Source organism: Heptranchias perlo, chromosome 5 (genome assembly GCF_035084215.1).
Source record: "Heptranchias perlo isolate sHepPer1 chromosome 5, sHepPer1.hap1, whole genome shotgun sequence".
NCBI classification, from domain to species: domain Eukaryota; kingdom Metazoa; phylum Chordata; class Chondrichthyes; order Hexanchiformes; family Hexanchidae; genus Heptranchias; species Heptranchias perlo.
Window position 1 is genome coordinate 38,789,176 of NC_090329.1, and position 15,281 is coordinate 38,804,456.

At 42.5% G+C, this 15,281-nt stretch overlaps 1 protein-coding gene across 1 annotated transcript in view; it reads left to right on the top strand.

The window, feature by feature from the left end:
- The window catches only part of asap2a (ArfGAP with SH3 domain, ankyrin repeat and PH domain 2a), a 216,825-nt gene that overhangs the window by 73,621 nt on the left and 127,923 nt on the right, over positions 1 to 15,281 (top strand). The window contains exon 2 of the mRNA XM_067984242.1: positions 6,729 to 6,801. Coding sequence (XP_067840343.1) covers positions 6,729 to 6,801 — 73 coding nt within the window. The remainder of the gene's footprint in view (positions 1 to 6,728; positions 6,802 to 15,281) is intronic.

The window sequence follows — 15,281 nt, forward strand, 5'->3', positions numbered from 1 at the left end:
TTGTTGTTTGGCAAGAAACTCGACTTTCAGGTTGAAAGCTAAATATCAGCAGGTAATTGTGGCTAAGTGATATTGTTAGAACAGGATCTTTGTCACTCTTTCCCCAGCTGCAATATTTTTGTTACAGTTGACTCACAAAAGGGTATCTGCAGCAAAAATTGAGTTACTAAATTTAGTGCTTATTTTTGAGAGAAGTAGTATTTTCATCTGTTTGGAAACTGGACATTTTCTTGAACTGATGTTAAAAGATTGACCCCTGCTTCCAATTGATAATACCAGGCATCCAGAGGTTTTTTTTTGTCTTGCCTCTCTTCCCAGGAGTCTTTTGAGGTGAAAATTGTTATCATTACTAATAATCCTCTGAATCTTTAGAATTGGCAAGAACATGCATTTTATTTATTGCTGAGTATAGATGACACTTTTAGATTTCTGTGACTGTGGGTGGGACAAAGGCAGAAATAGTGATCCTCTGAATGTTTTCTAAACTATGATGGATCCTCATTATAGATTAGGGAAATTGATATTTTGATTTTTTTTTGTTTATCAAAGTAAGTGTCGGGAAATGGACACATTTCTACTTTTGGCATGCATTGTCAGTGCTTCTATGTGAGATAAGCTGTGAAAAAATTCAAAATAAATCTCTCTCTACTCTAACCATGTGCTTTACCTTCCTATCTCACTTCATTCAATATGAATTTTTGTTTGTAGTGTGTCTTTTTAATTCCCAGGAATTTCTTTCAGCTGGAAATTATTACTACTGTTAATAGATGTGCTAGTAGTGAAGAAAATTTACTTCTACTACTACTACTTGCATTCCTATAGCACTTGCATCATATTGAATCATCACAAAGCGCTTCACAATGAATTATTTTTGAAGTGTAGTGACTGTAATGTAGGCAAGCATGGCAGCCAGCCAGCATCCTGCAAGATGCTACAAACAGCAATGAGATGAATGACCGGCTAATCTGATTTTTTTTGTCTGTTTTGGTTGAGGAAGGAATATTTCTCAAGACACAGAGACCACTGTGCTCTTTGAATGGTACCACGGGTCTTCAATCTCCACTTGAAGTACCAGAAGGGACAGGAAAATGGGACATCAGCTTGTTCTGTCATCCTAAGGACAGACTGAAGGAAGGGGCTAAAATTCATAATGATACAAGGCTCAGCAAACCTTGCACACTTGCTGAGTCTCACTGTTTAGACTTGTTTTCATAAGAGCAGTGAGTTTGCTTTTATTTAGGTTAAGCAACTTTTTTTGATGGTGCATTTCATTTAAGAAGAGTGATAATGCTACAGGTAATATTAGATGCTATCTTTATATACAGCGAAAAGAGACATACAAATGGTATGACTTTTTGAGAATTTGTTGTAATTTTTTTGTTGTAATGGTTTTTGAATTGTATTATTCCTTTGAATATTTCACTGAATTCTATTCCAATTAATTCCTCTGTGAATTCATTGACATCGATGTTTCGAAGAGTGCTATCATCCTATAGTGGAATCCAAGATTTACATATATAGAAATATCTGTTTAATTGGCAATGATTTTGTTGATTAGAGAACCCAATAACCATATATTGACAGCCTGTGAAATTTGTTGTAGTTATATTGGTAGGCTGACAACTACCAGATAGAGTGTTTATATGAGCACTGTGTAATATTTTTATTAAGTAGGTGAGCAATATTTGTATCTGAATTTAAAAGATTAAAAAAACTCTTGGGCTCCTATTGGTGTACAAGTTGATTCTTATCCATTTAATTCCTGATGTGGAGATGCCGGTGATGGACTGGGGTGGACAAATGTAAGGAATCTTACAACACCAGGTTATAGTCCAACAGTTTTATTTGAAAATCACAAGCTTTCGGAGGCTTTCTCCTTAGTCAGGTGAGTGTGGGATTCCTTGAAGGTTACCGCATATATAGTCAGAGAACAATGCCTGGTGATTACAGATAATCTTTCCAACTGCCCGTTGTCAAGGCAATCAGACAGAGAGACAGTACATACAGGACTACTGAATATACAAACGGCCCGAACCCAAAGACAGACAGAGAGAGAGAGAGAGAGAGAGAAACATCCGAAAGGAAGAGAGAGAGAGAGAGAATGACCAGTTGTATTAAAAACAGATAACTCTTTTTTCGCTGGTGGGGTTACATGTAATGTGACATGAACCCAAGATCTCGGTTGAGGCCGTCCTCATGGGTGCGGAACTTGGCTATCAATTTCTGCTCGAAGATTTTGCATTGTCGTGTGTCTCGAAGGCTGCCTTGGAGAACGCTTACCCGAAGATCGGTGGCTGAATGTCCTTGACTGCTGAAGTGTTCCCCGACTGGGAGGGAACCCTCCTGTCTGGCGATTGTTGCGCGGTGTCCATCACACGATACCACCATCACACGAGAGGACACCACCCACCAGGTACATGGTTCATACTCCTGTGACTCGGCCAACGTTGTCTACCTCATACGTTGCAGGAAAGGATGCCCCGGAGCATGGTACATTGGCGAGACCATGCAGACACTGAACGGACACCGTGCAACAATCGCCAGACAGGAGGGTTCCCTCCCAGTCGAACACTTCAGCAGTCAAGGACATTCAGCCACCGATCTTCGGGTAAGCGTTCTCCAAGGCAGCCTTCAAGACACACGACAACGCAAAATCGTCGAGCAGAAATTGATAGTCAAGTTCCGCACCCATGAGGACGGCCTCAACCGGGATCTTGGGTTCATGTCACGCTACATGTAACTCCACCAGCGAAAAGAGTTATCTGTTTTTAATACAACTGGTCATTCTCTCTCTCTCTCTCTCTCTCTCTCTCTCTCTCTCTCTCTCTCTCTCTGTCTTTGGGTTCGGACCGTTTGTATATTCAGTAGACCTGTATGTACTGTCTCTCTGTCTGATTGCCTTGACAACGGGCAGTTGGAAAGATTATCTGTAATCACCAGGCATTGTTCTCTGACTATATATGCGGTAACCTTCAAGGAATCCCACACTCACCTGACTAAGGAGAAAGCCTCCGAAAGCTTGTGATTTTCAAATAAAACTCTTGGACTATAACCTGGTGTTGTAAGATTCCTTACATTTGTCCACCCCAGTCCATCACCGGCATCTCCACATCATGGCTACTATCGACACCACAAACTGCCGGCTCACAGTGGAGAGGGTCTCCAAGAAGATCGCGCATATCGACACAGACATCAAGTTTTTACAGAGCTGCAAGAAAGCAGACAAGATCCCGAAAGGATTACAGATCACGAACCCACTCAAGTCGACATACAACTCAGATTACGCTGAGAGACTCTGCCGTCGTACCTCTCGCACACTCCGCAACCATCTTGTACACCGACTCTACAGCAGACGCCGCAACCTCGAAACCAAGATAGAGTCCATACTCTCAACAGGACACAGCAGACCAGCTACGAGACACCGCCAAACAGACGAGGCAACGGAACTACGCTGCCTACATGAAAACCAAGAGCAGGAAGCTTGAGAAACTCTGCATCACCACCAGCATCAACCAAGCCTCCCCCGGTACCACGGTTGCAACCACAGGGAAGTCTATCGTCAATTTGTCCGACCACACCCTTCAACCAGACGAAATTGAAGTTCTCAGCCGAGGGCTCAATTTCTGCCCCACCACCAAAATGGACCCCAGTGGTCTCGCGGCGGACACAGAGGAATTCATCAGTAGAATGAGGCTCCAGGAATTCTTCCACAAATCCCAAGATTTCAGCAGCGAACCCAATGAGACAATCAACGATCCGGAACAGTAGACAGAGGGATCCACGGTACAGCAACCGAAGAGGAAAGAGTCAAACTGGACTCCTCCGGAGGGTCGCTGCCCTAAGGTTGACATGTATGCTCAAGCTGTCAGGAGATGCGTCAACGCCAGATTCATCAGCCGCACTCACAAGACAGTCCAGAATGTCACCCGAGCACAACGCAACGCCATCAACGCTCTCAAGACCAACCGCAACATCGTCATCAAACCAGCGGACAAAGGAGGAGCCATTGTCATATAGAACAGAACGGACTATTGCAAAGAAGCATACCGACAACTGGACAACCAGGAACACTACAGACGGTTACCCACAGATCCGACCAAAGAACACACCCACCAGCTCAACAAACTGATCAAGACCTTTGATCCAGACCTTCAAAGCATCCTACGCGCTCTCATCCTAAGTACTCCCCGCGTGGGAGACTTCGAGTGCCTCCCAAAGATACACAAAGCCAACACACCCGGACGTCCTATCGTATCAGGCAACGGAACCCTGTGCGAGAACCTCTCTGGATACATCGAGGGCATCCTGAAACCCATCGTACAGGGAACCCCCAGCTTCTGTCGCGACACTACAGACTTCCTACAAAAACTCAGCACCCACGGACCAGTTGAACCAGGAACACTTCTCACCACGATGGACATCTTGGCACTCTACACCAGTATCCCCCACGATGACTGCATTGCTGCAACAGCATCAGTACTCAACACCAACAACAGCCAATCTCCAGACGCCATCCTACAACTCATCCGCTTCATCCTGGATCACAATGTCTTCACCTTTGATAACCAGTTCTTTACCCAAACACACGGAACAGCCATGGGACCAAATACGCACCCCAATACGCCAACGTTTTCATGCACAAGTTCGAGCACGACTTCTTCACTGCACAGGACCTCCAACCAACGCTATACACCAGATACATCGACGACATTTTCTTCCTTTGGACCCACGGCGAAGAATCACTGAAGAGACTACACGATAACATCAACAAGTTCCATCCCACCATCAAACTCACCATGGACTACTCCTCAGAATCGGTTTCTTTCTTGGACACACGAATTTCCATCAAAGACGGGCACCTCAGCACCTCACTCTACCGCAAGCCCACGGGCAACCTCACGATGCTCCACTTTTCCAGCTTCCACCCTAACCACGTCAGAGGCCATCCCCTATGGACAGGCCCTGCGAATACACAGGGTCTGCTCAGATGAGGAGGAACGCGATGGACGCCTACAGACGCTGAAAGACGCCCTCGTAAGAACGGGATATGACGCTTGACTCATCGATCGACAGTTCCAACGGGCCACAGCGAAAAATCGCATAGACCTCCTCAGAAGACAAACACGGGACGCAACCAACAGAGTACCCTTCGTCGTCCAGTATTTCCCCGGAGAGGAGAAACTACGCCATGTTCTCCGCAGCCTTCAACATGTCATCGATGACGACGAACACCTCGCTAAGGCCATCCCCACGCCTCCACTACTCGCCTTCAAACAGCCACCCAACCTCAAACAGACCATCGTTCGCAGCAAATTACCCAGCTTTCAGGAGAACAGTGTCCACGATACCACACAACCCTGCCACGGCAACCTCTGCAAGACATGCCAGATCATCGACACAGATACCACCATCACATGAGAGGACACCACCCACCAGGTACATGGTTCATACTCCTGTGACTTGGCCAACGTTGTCTACCTCATACGTTGCAGGAAAGGATTGGCGAGATCATGCAGACACTGGGACAACGGATGAACGGACACCGCGCAACAATCGCCAGACAGGAGGGTTCCCTCCCAGTCGGGGAACACTTCAGCAGTCAAGGACATTCAGCCACCGATCTTCAGGTAAGCATTCTCCAAGGCAGCCTTCGAGACACACGACCACGCAAAATCGTCGAGCAGAAATTGATAGCCAAGTTCCGCACCCATGAGGACGGCCTCAACCGGGATCTTGGGTTCATATCACGCTACATGTAACCCCACCAGCGATAAGAATTACCTGTTTTTAATACAACTGGTCATTCTCTCTCCCTTCCTTTCGGATGTATCTCTCTCTCTGTCTGTCTCGTTCTTTCTTTCGTTCTTTCTTTCGTTCTTTCTTTCTTTGGGTTCGGACCGTTTGTATATTCAGTAGTCCTGTATGTACTGTCTCTCTGTCTGATTGCCTTGACAATGGGCAGTTGGAAAGATTATCTGTAATCACCAGGCATTGTTCTCTAACTATATATGTGGTAACCTTCAAGGAATCCCACACTCACCTGACGAAGGAGAAAGCCTCACATTTAATTCCTGGTTGTGCTTTGCCAATAGAAAGTAAAAATTTCAATTTTGCAATCCTCGTCTAATGGAATGTAATCAACTTGGTTTTGCTAAGTTAGTGTGAACAGTGAGCAGAATCTTTCCTCTCCAGGGTCTAGATAAAGTCATGCTGGAAAGGCTCATAAAATCGCAGAATGCAAAAACTCCACACTTGTATTAAAGGCAGTATATAATGTATGAATAGGCTGGCATAACTAATTTGGGATTCCCAGTTACTGTAATTGAAAATTTCAAGCTTATGCAATAAGTAACTACTATCTTGGTCAATCTGTATTACTGTGTATATTCTCCATATTGTGGGTTGATTGTGCTGTCAGGGCCTGGAACAAAGCAGTGCTCTGAATCAAGATTGAAAATTATTAGAAAAACTAATTGAGGTGGGTGTCCTTGTATCTACTACGTTGATTCGTCTGAGGACCCAAATCAGTTTAGGTCAACCACAAACAAATTGGTTAATGTTAAGGAGTCTGATTTGATGCTGAAGTCCAACTTCCCCAACTGGTAACAACAGTCCCAGTTACCGACATAAATTAATAAGTATAATACATAAACAAAATCAAACTGTTCTATAATGTTTTCCAGTTAAATGCTTTGCTTTCTCTTTACGTATGCTCTTTTTATTTTTAGGCATTGGACGTGGATCGTGGAGTGCTACAAAAAATGAAGAAATCTGTCAAAGCTATTTATGCATCTGGACTAGGTAAGGAACTGCTTCAGTGCTTAATTTGGTGGTGAGCATAGAGAAGAAAATTTTGTGTGTTTTATGATCTGCATGGCCTAGAAATTTAAGTATTCGTGAGTTGGCTATCTTCTGTTCCCATTCCACACCAAGGTTAATGAAACTGAAAAGCCCCATTGAGTCACTGAGGTACCTGTGGAATGAGCTGCAGTATCACAAACTAGGTGAACTGCATTGTGGGTGGGTGGAGTTGTTGCTCCTCCTACCCTTTGGGGTAGAGGAGAAGAAAGTTGGGTAGATAATGTAAAAAGTTTTCTGCAGTCAAGTTTGAGTTAGAATGGGAAGTGCTATTGCAGTTGCTGACTTTGTCCTTGTTACCTGTTATTATTAGATACACCTGTTCTTTATATGTGTGTTTGGAATTTTTTTCTGGACGAAATTGAAGACCCAATTATCTGGTGCTTATGTGGGTCTTCACACTATGATTTCTCTCTTTATTCATTCATGGGATGTGGGTGTCACTGGCAAGGCCAGCATTTATTGCCCATCTCTAATTGCCCTTGAGAAGGTGATGGTGAGCCACCTTTTTGACAACTGAGTGGCTTGCTAGGCCATTTCAGAGGGCAGTTAAGAATTAACCACATTGCTGTGGGTCTAGAGTCACATATAGGCCAGACCGGGAGGTTTCCTTCCCTAAAGGACATTAGCGAACCGGAAAGGTTTTTACGACAGTCCGGTAGTTTCACGGTCACCATTACTGATTTTTATTCCAGATTTTATTTTAATTAACTGAATTTAAATTCCCCAGCTGCTGTGGCAGGATTTGAACTCATGTCTCTGGATTATTAGTCCAGTAATATAACCACTATGCTACCGTACCGATTCTAAAGCACGAAGTGTTTGTCTTTTTTTTCTTTGAAGTAAATAGACTGTCAAATGGCCTGTTCATTTTTTTTTTAGCTTATGTTCAACTGCAGAAAGGTGTTGTTGAGTTCTTGTTCAGATGAAAGTATGAAATAGCAATGAAATGCCAGTGTTATCAAAATAGTTACTTGGCCACCTGCCCATAGCTGCTGTTTTTCACATGTACGTTTTTCACTAAGTTATTCTGTTGAAAGGGGAGGTTCACAAGTCTGCCTTAGACCACCCTCTGTAATCGGTTGCTAGGAGGCAGTAGATACAAGTCAGGCATGACTTTGCCTTCTGGTTTTTGCACTGAGTCTTAGTGCTGTTATGCTGAGCAACACTGTTCCTCATCCAAGTTTTCTTGAGGTTTATTTTAATTATGTATCATTTATACATAACCACAATTTACAGCCTGCACGATTAACATCTGAAATGTATATTAAAATTTTAATGGTATATATTTGTTGCTGAAAGTAAAAACTGTGTATATTGAATATAATGTAACCATTTGATTTGATGCATACATTTAAATAATCCTCTTGTTCTTCTGAGTTTTTTTTATTGTATATCATTTATACACAGCCACAATTTATAGCCTGCAGTATTATCATCTGAAATATACATTACAAATGTAATGGTATATAATGTGTTGAACAATGAAAACTCAAGTAACTTAACTGTTTGACTTGATACTTATTTCTACCTTCAGAACAACTATATTTATCATTCTGATAGAAGTGTAGTACTTCCCTGTAAGCCTCTCTTTTCATCAAACCCTTAATTTAACTTCAAAATGCTATAGAACACTGCCATTTTCTGCTGCATGTTTCAGACGTTCAGAACAACTCACCATCCATAATAGTCGTAGTTAATGGCAACAATATACAAATGAACGCCAATGAAAATATTCCAAAAGGTTTTATATTTTTTTAAAAATGTACATTTTGTTTAGGATTTTTAAAAAAACATGTTTAATCTCGTTAGGCTCTCAAGAAAAACTAGTTTAATAAATCATTTGAACTCAAAATGGTGGTGCAGTTTTGAACACAGTCCCAAACGTAATCTGTTTTCTGTGACTGAATAAATCCATATTGTAGTGCAAAGAAACATCTAATGGCAAACTGTGTCATGACATAATACGACCTCAACATTGTAGTGTAGTGATGGTTGTTTCTCATGCTGTCGTTGCACTGCATCTGCTGAGCTTTTAGAGATGCAGTGTGAGTGGGGAGTTTGATGTATTGCAGAGTTCTTTGCGCATGCATTCAAGTGTGCATGCAAGGTGCTTCTTTCCATTGTCCAGCTGCTGAGCTTTGTCAGGTGAGTTGATGAGACATTCAGCTTTTATCAGTTGATTTAAACAGATTGGTGTTATAGTAGGCTGTTTTGAGACTTAACAAATTTGAAGTAAATAAAAAGCAGACTTTGCAAAAAAGGGAGTTATACTGCTAATATTGCAAGGTAATTTCTTAGAGGTTGTCCCTCTTGCAATGTTATCATCCCAGACTGGCAGTCCTGTACTCCCTTTTGGTGTATGGAGGCCAAAAGTCTCAGCATGATACTGGCACCTAAGGTGCAGTATAAAGGTTGCACTGCAGTATCCTGCTCAGGTTTATGTTAATTCTTATTTCCTTATCCAGATTATCTGCCTTTAACAGGGAATGGAGCGCTACGACGTATGACGAGGGTCTTTGGATAATAATGAGGAATGAGAACCCTGGCTTAATTTTTTTTCTCTCTGAGGCCAATTGTACTGCACTCACTTTTTTACTAGGGCTGAGGTTAGTTAACTCTCTATAGACAAATGATCAATCTTTAAGGTTGAATACCCCAGCAAATGGTGCATGTCTCACTGGACCATTAGGGAACCAGTGGAGAGAGCTAACAATGGACTAAGTTCTGCTTCTGCCTGTCACTTGTTTTATTAGGCTGCTCAGTATCAAATACATGGCCTGGCTAAATTAAGAGGTTCCTGTATCTGTTTTGGGAAGCGTAGAAGAAATTGATTTTTCTTAAAAGTGCTATGCTTTATGTTGTATTGCTGGAAAATTCAGTAAGAGAACAGACAGTTCCTTATGAGACTTTGTTTCAATAAATGTGAAGAAACTAAATACATTCTCTTAATTTGAAGTTGCTTGCTTCATATTTCCTATTGGGTTATTTGCATTGCATAATTCACAGTATTGGATAAATTCAATTTTTTTAGTCCAAAAATGGCTTCAAATTATCAGGAGTAGACTATAAATCTTTTTAGATTATTATATAACTGCATAGTTACAAATTTGTGTCTGTCGTAGATATTATCTTGGGTATTCTAGTGTCAGCTGCTCCTGTAAATGGTCCGAACATTTCACTTTTATGGGCGTTAACCTCACTGCCCAATATCTGATTATGTAATAGCCTTAACCTAGGTTCGAACAATAGCACCTCCTCTGAGCTGAGGTGGATATTTGTATCTTTTTTGCATGTGTACTTCTTTGTTCTTAAGGTCGACAAAGCAAACACTTCGTTGGGGAGAGACTTGATACAAATTGTTCAGCTGCATTATTTCATCGCAAGTGAACATACAGAACAATACTTATGATCAGTTTCACTTAATTCAATGAGTAGAACTTATCTTCACATAATTCAGTGTAAAGAACTGCCTCGCTTCGCACTTACTTGACTTGTCTTACTTGACTTAAACTATTCTCGAGCATTTCTGACCTCTTCACCTAAATAAAGACTCTCGCAGCTTCCCCTCGGACAAACCTGACTGCCTTTGCATCCTTCTGTCTTTTGTTCTCAGCCTGACTCTAGTGTCAACTTTTAGTCAAAACGGTTACCCTCCACCCAAGCAGAATCCACCAGCCTAGCTCCTAAATGACCCCTGCTGAGTTTAAATAAATAGTTGTCGCAGCAACAATGAGTTTGAATGATCACTAGAGTGTTAGACTATCTTTTAGTGTCTCCAGCATGCTGGTTCAGATGGAATGTCTGTAACTTAGTCTCAGGGGGTTAAATTCATAGGACAGTGTGATTTCGATTAAGTGAGCTCCATGGTAGCATTTTTGACACATCACACTAAAGTCTTGCTGTGGGACATAGTCAGAAATCCTGAAATGTGATGTGGCAGAACTTGCCAATGGCAGTTTTCAGACTTCTTTGCATCATTAATGAAGAAGATAAATACTAAGCGGAAGTACTTTCAATATATTTCTTTTCCCTCCCTGCCGCAAACACGTAATTTAAAACTCGTGCCTTGTGGGAGATGTTCAGTTTTTTTTTCCATCTCCCACAGGGATCTTCATTGCAGGTTTCCATTTTCTGGAACTCGAGCAGGACTGCAAGTCTTCGATTCTTCTCTGTGGCCCCTACCTGGGAATTGTTTTTTTTCGAATAAAATTTAAAAAACACGATGTGTTTGGGGAGTCTTTCTCATTCATAACTACACAATAGGGTAGAAGTTGCTAAGCTCTGCTACCAGTGCAGAGCCTTACTAGATGCAAGTGCGTGCAGAGATCTCCGACCTATACTTATGTCTAGTGAGGATCTGTAGAACTTCTCAATTTCTGCCCTAATATATCGTGTAGAAATAAATTTTATCACTTGCGTGTGACAAAAACGATTTGCATCTCGTCTTCATCTCCAAAGATTTGGTAAATACTTTTTCCTGAAGTTGGTGCTCCCTTAAAAGATTAACCAATAGCCATCTGTTTCAAGACAGCTCCAGCAGTAGGGTTTGGTTCACATTTCCACTCAAAGGGCAGCTGTTCACTAGTAAATCATGAAGAAGATACATTCATGAAAACTGACCTTATGGAAACAGTGCCGCCACTGTGTACAGACAGCTGGCTGCCAGCCTGTTGTTGACCACTGACAGCTGGTCCAGTCAGCCACACCTTAGAAAAAATGAGATGAAGTGACAGTCTTAGCTCATGTCTAAGTATGTTAAAAGGGGATGAATACTTTGCATTGTGGATAAAATAGCCTGTACAGTTCTTTAGACTACTTTTACAGTTAATGGCTTTGTAATTGGAGACCATGATGTCTGAAAATGTTCAAACGTTCCATCTGCCAATCAGTTCTTTGTATATAAAGGACAGACCAGAAGTTCTATAAAGAGCGACTTTTCTTTTTTTTAGCATTGCACTTCTGCTTTCAGTTAATGAGTTTGTTCCACATTGTATTTTTGCCAATGCTTCCATCAGGAATTAATGTATATGGGGGGAACTTTAACCCCCCACCCCACGGCAGGTTTTGGGACATCCGGGTAATCCGCTCTGGAGAGGCAGGTCCGTAATTATAATACGTAAATGAGGCTCCATTCCTGATTTTTGGCAGCGATTTAAGTTTAACGCTGGCTGGCCAGGTTTCCCAGGGCTCGGGAAAACCTGGCGGCTAAAGGGAGGCGGGAGCAGCCAGATCCAGCAAGTAAGTGCTTTTTATAGCATTGCTTGTGGGCCAGATGGAGCAGGAGTGCATCCCCGGCTCCTCAAACAAACCTTTAGCCACGATGGGACAACCCCACCCCCAAACCAGTGATGATTCCTGGTCCCCTCTCCCTCCCGATTGTTGGTCCGACCACCCCTCCAAACCAGTGATGTTTCCCCGTTCCTCCCCCCCCCCCCCATGTTTCCCGGTTGCTGGGGACCGTCCCCAACGGTCCCCAGCTGCGGCCTTCTACCACTGGCTTTCCCGCCCGGCAGCCAGCTAGCCTGTCAATCTAGCCAGCTGCTAGGCAGGAAACAGAGTAAAAAAATGACAATGAAGTCCTGCCGCTAAATACAGCTTCCCCGCTCCCTCTCCGCCTCCCTGTAAAAATTGGGGCCTATATTTCCATTCAAATGCCTTACTAGGCAGAAGTTTTAAAAAAAAAAACACCATCTAACTGTTATGACGATATGCACTAATTCATTTACCTACAGTACGTTGCGTTAATGCCATTCTTGTTAACCAGTAATATCCTATTATCAACTGAAAAGACATCAATGGCATAATATTCATCAGTAATGATTGATCTATGAAGTTCTTTTCCACTGTACACTCCCTGCTGGCCTTCACCTGGTAGGAGTGCTATGAAGGTGCCCAGGAGGTTGAAATGAAAGTGACAACAGGACAGTTGAACTCTTTTTTTTGGAGGACTGGCAAGATATATGATTGTGCTGTTGCAGTATGCATTATTTAAACTGCAAGTATGACCTATAGCTGTGTCGTGCAGAGAAGCTTTAAAGTATACTCAGTGGTGAAATTCATCATGTGCTAAGTGGACATTAACATTTAGTAATTTTATAATATGAATATTAAGTGGTTACTGATTTTTGCCCACCATTCTAAAATTGCTTCCAGGACTAAACCAATTTAATGCAAGTTTAATACATAAACCTGATATTAATGCTTTTTTTGCTTGTCAACGTATCTTAGAATTACATAGAAATTTACAGCACAGTTACAGGCAATTCGGCCCAACAGGTTGGTGTTTATGTTCCACCCGAGCCTCCTCCCACCATACTTCATCTCGCCCTATCAATATATCCTTCTATTCCTTTTTCCCTCTTATACCTGTCCAGCTTCCCCTAAAATGCATCTTTGCTAATCGCCTCAACCACTTCAAGTGGTATGGAGTTCCACATTCTCACCACTCTTGAGTAAAGAAGTTTATCCTGAATTCCTTATTTGATTTTTTAGTGACAATCTCATATTTTTGGACTCCCCCAAAAGTGGAAACATCATCTTTCCATCTACCACATCTAATCCAGTCATAATTTTAAAGACCTCTATTTGGTCATTTCGCAGTCTTTTTTCTGGAGAATAGAGCCCCAGCCTGTTAAGCCTTTCCTGATAGTTGTACCCTTTCAGTTTTGATATCATCCTTGTAAATCGTTTTTGCATCTTCTCCAGTGCTTCTACATCCTTTTTGTAACTTCTCTGCTTTTGAATTCTATTTCTCTAGAAATGAACCCCAGTGCTTTATTTGCACTTTTTATGGCTTTGTTATGCTGTGTTGTTTCTTTTAATGATGTGTAAATCTGTACCCCTAGATCCTTTTGTGCCCCTACTCCATTTAGACTCTTATTTTCAAAGGAGTAGGTGGCCTCCTTATTTCTTGCATTTATATAGCATCTTTTAGGTGGAAAAATATCCCACGGTGCTTCATGGAATCATGAGAAAAATAAAAAAGGTGCTGAGCCGGAAGTGGAGATTACGAGAAGGAACCAAAAGCTTGATTAGAGGTGGGTTTTAAGGAGAGTCTTAAAGGAGGCGAGGTAGTGGGGTTTAGGGAGAGAACAGCAGACAATGGTGACCAATGGTGGGGAAAAGGGAGGTGCACAAGAGGCTGGAGTCTGAGGACTAGAGTTCAGAGGCAGCTGTGGTACTGGAGGACATTACAGACATGGGGAGAGGAGATACCATAGGCGATTTAAATACAAGGATAAGAATTTTAAATGCAGCAATTAGCATTGAATTCATCAACAAGTCTCATTTAGGACATTTTGGAGGAGGTGGAAGAGCAGCAGTAGAGGAAGACCAGTGAGGCCCAAGGTCATGGGGAGAGAATCACCGCTACTTGTTATTACCCAAAGTAGCATGCCTATCGCAGGTGACAAAGTTCCTATGCCTTCATTGAAGAAAATTATGTGACGAGACTATGGGTATGATGTTAACTTGGAGCTGGGAACTCAGTTGGTGGGTGGATTTACGTGTGGGGAACCCAGAAGTCAAGTGTGTGCGTTTAAATCTGTAATCGCAACTCGAATTTCGCATCTCCAAGTTGCGCAGCGGGCCTACTGCGGACCCGAATGACACTATTTAAAGGCCAGTCCAAGAATGGGTTTTGAAGGAGAAATGGTGTCCAGGAGAGCAAAAGCATGCTTCCCTAGTTGTACTACTGGCTGCAGTGAGAAGCAGGAAAGCAGTAATTTATCCCAGTGATGGGAGGAAGATTCTGTCACCAAGAAGGCGTGGCAGGAGAGGTGAGCAGCAGGAGCACAGTGCCCAGATCTTGGGTTCCGTGCAGAAAGCGTTTTAATGACCTAACCAGGTCACATCCAGTGAAATGCAACACCCCCCCCCACCCCTCATTCTGTCTTGGTAAGCCTATTCCATCACATCACTCCTCACACCCACTTAAGTTTCAACATCAACAAACCTTCACTTTCTATGCACTTCCTCACCTCCATATTTGTGCACCCACTACTGCCACTAACCCCAATCTTGATGCAATGTGATGCATCTGTCTGATAGTCACCCTCTGATGCATCTATTTCATTCCGTCTCACCCAACGCAATGCATCCATTGGGTGAATACGTCACCTTCAGTCGCTCACAGGTCTGTTCTTTCTTCCCTTGTAGGAGAAGAGAGTGCAAAATGCAAGGGAGAGGAGCAGAACTGGAGGTGGACCACCACAAATAGTCCAGTTGACCGATGCAGAGGAGGAGGCCATGGAGATCAGTCGCATTGTTGCATGTCCATCTGTTGGAGATGGAGAGACTGGCAACCCACAGATGGCTGGTGACAGAACTTTAACATTTACACACACATGATGAATTGATTTTTATCAATGATTGAACTGTTCTGGACCTCAGTATGGTCAGTGGAAAGATTGCCAATTTTC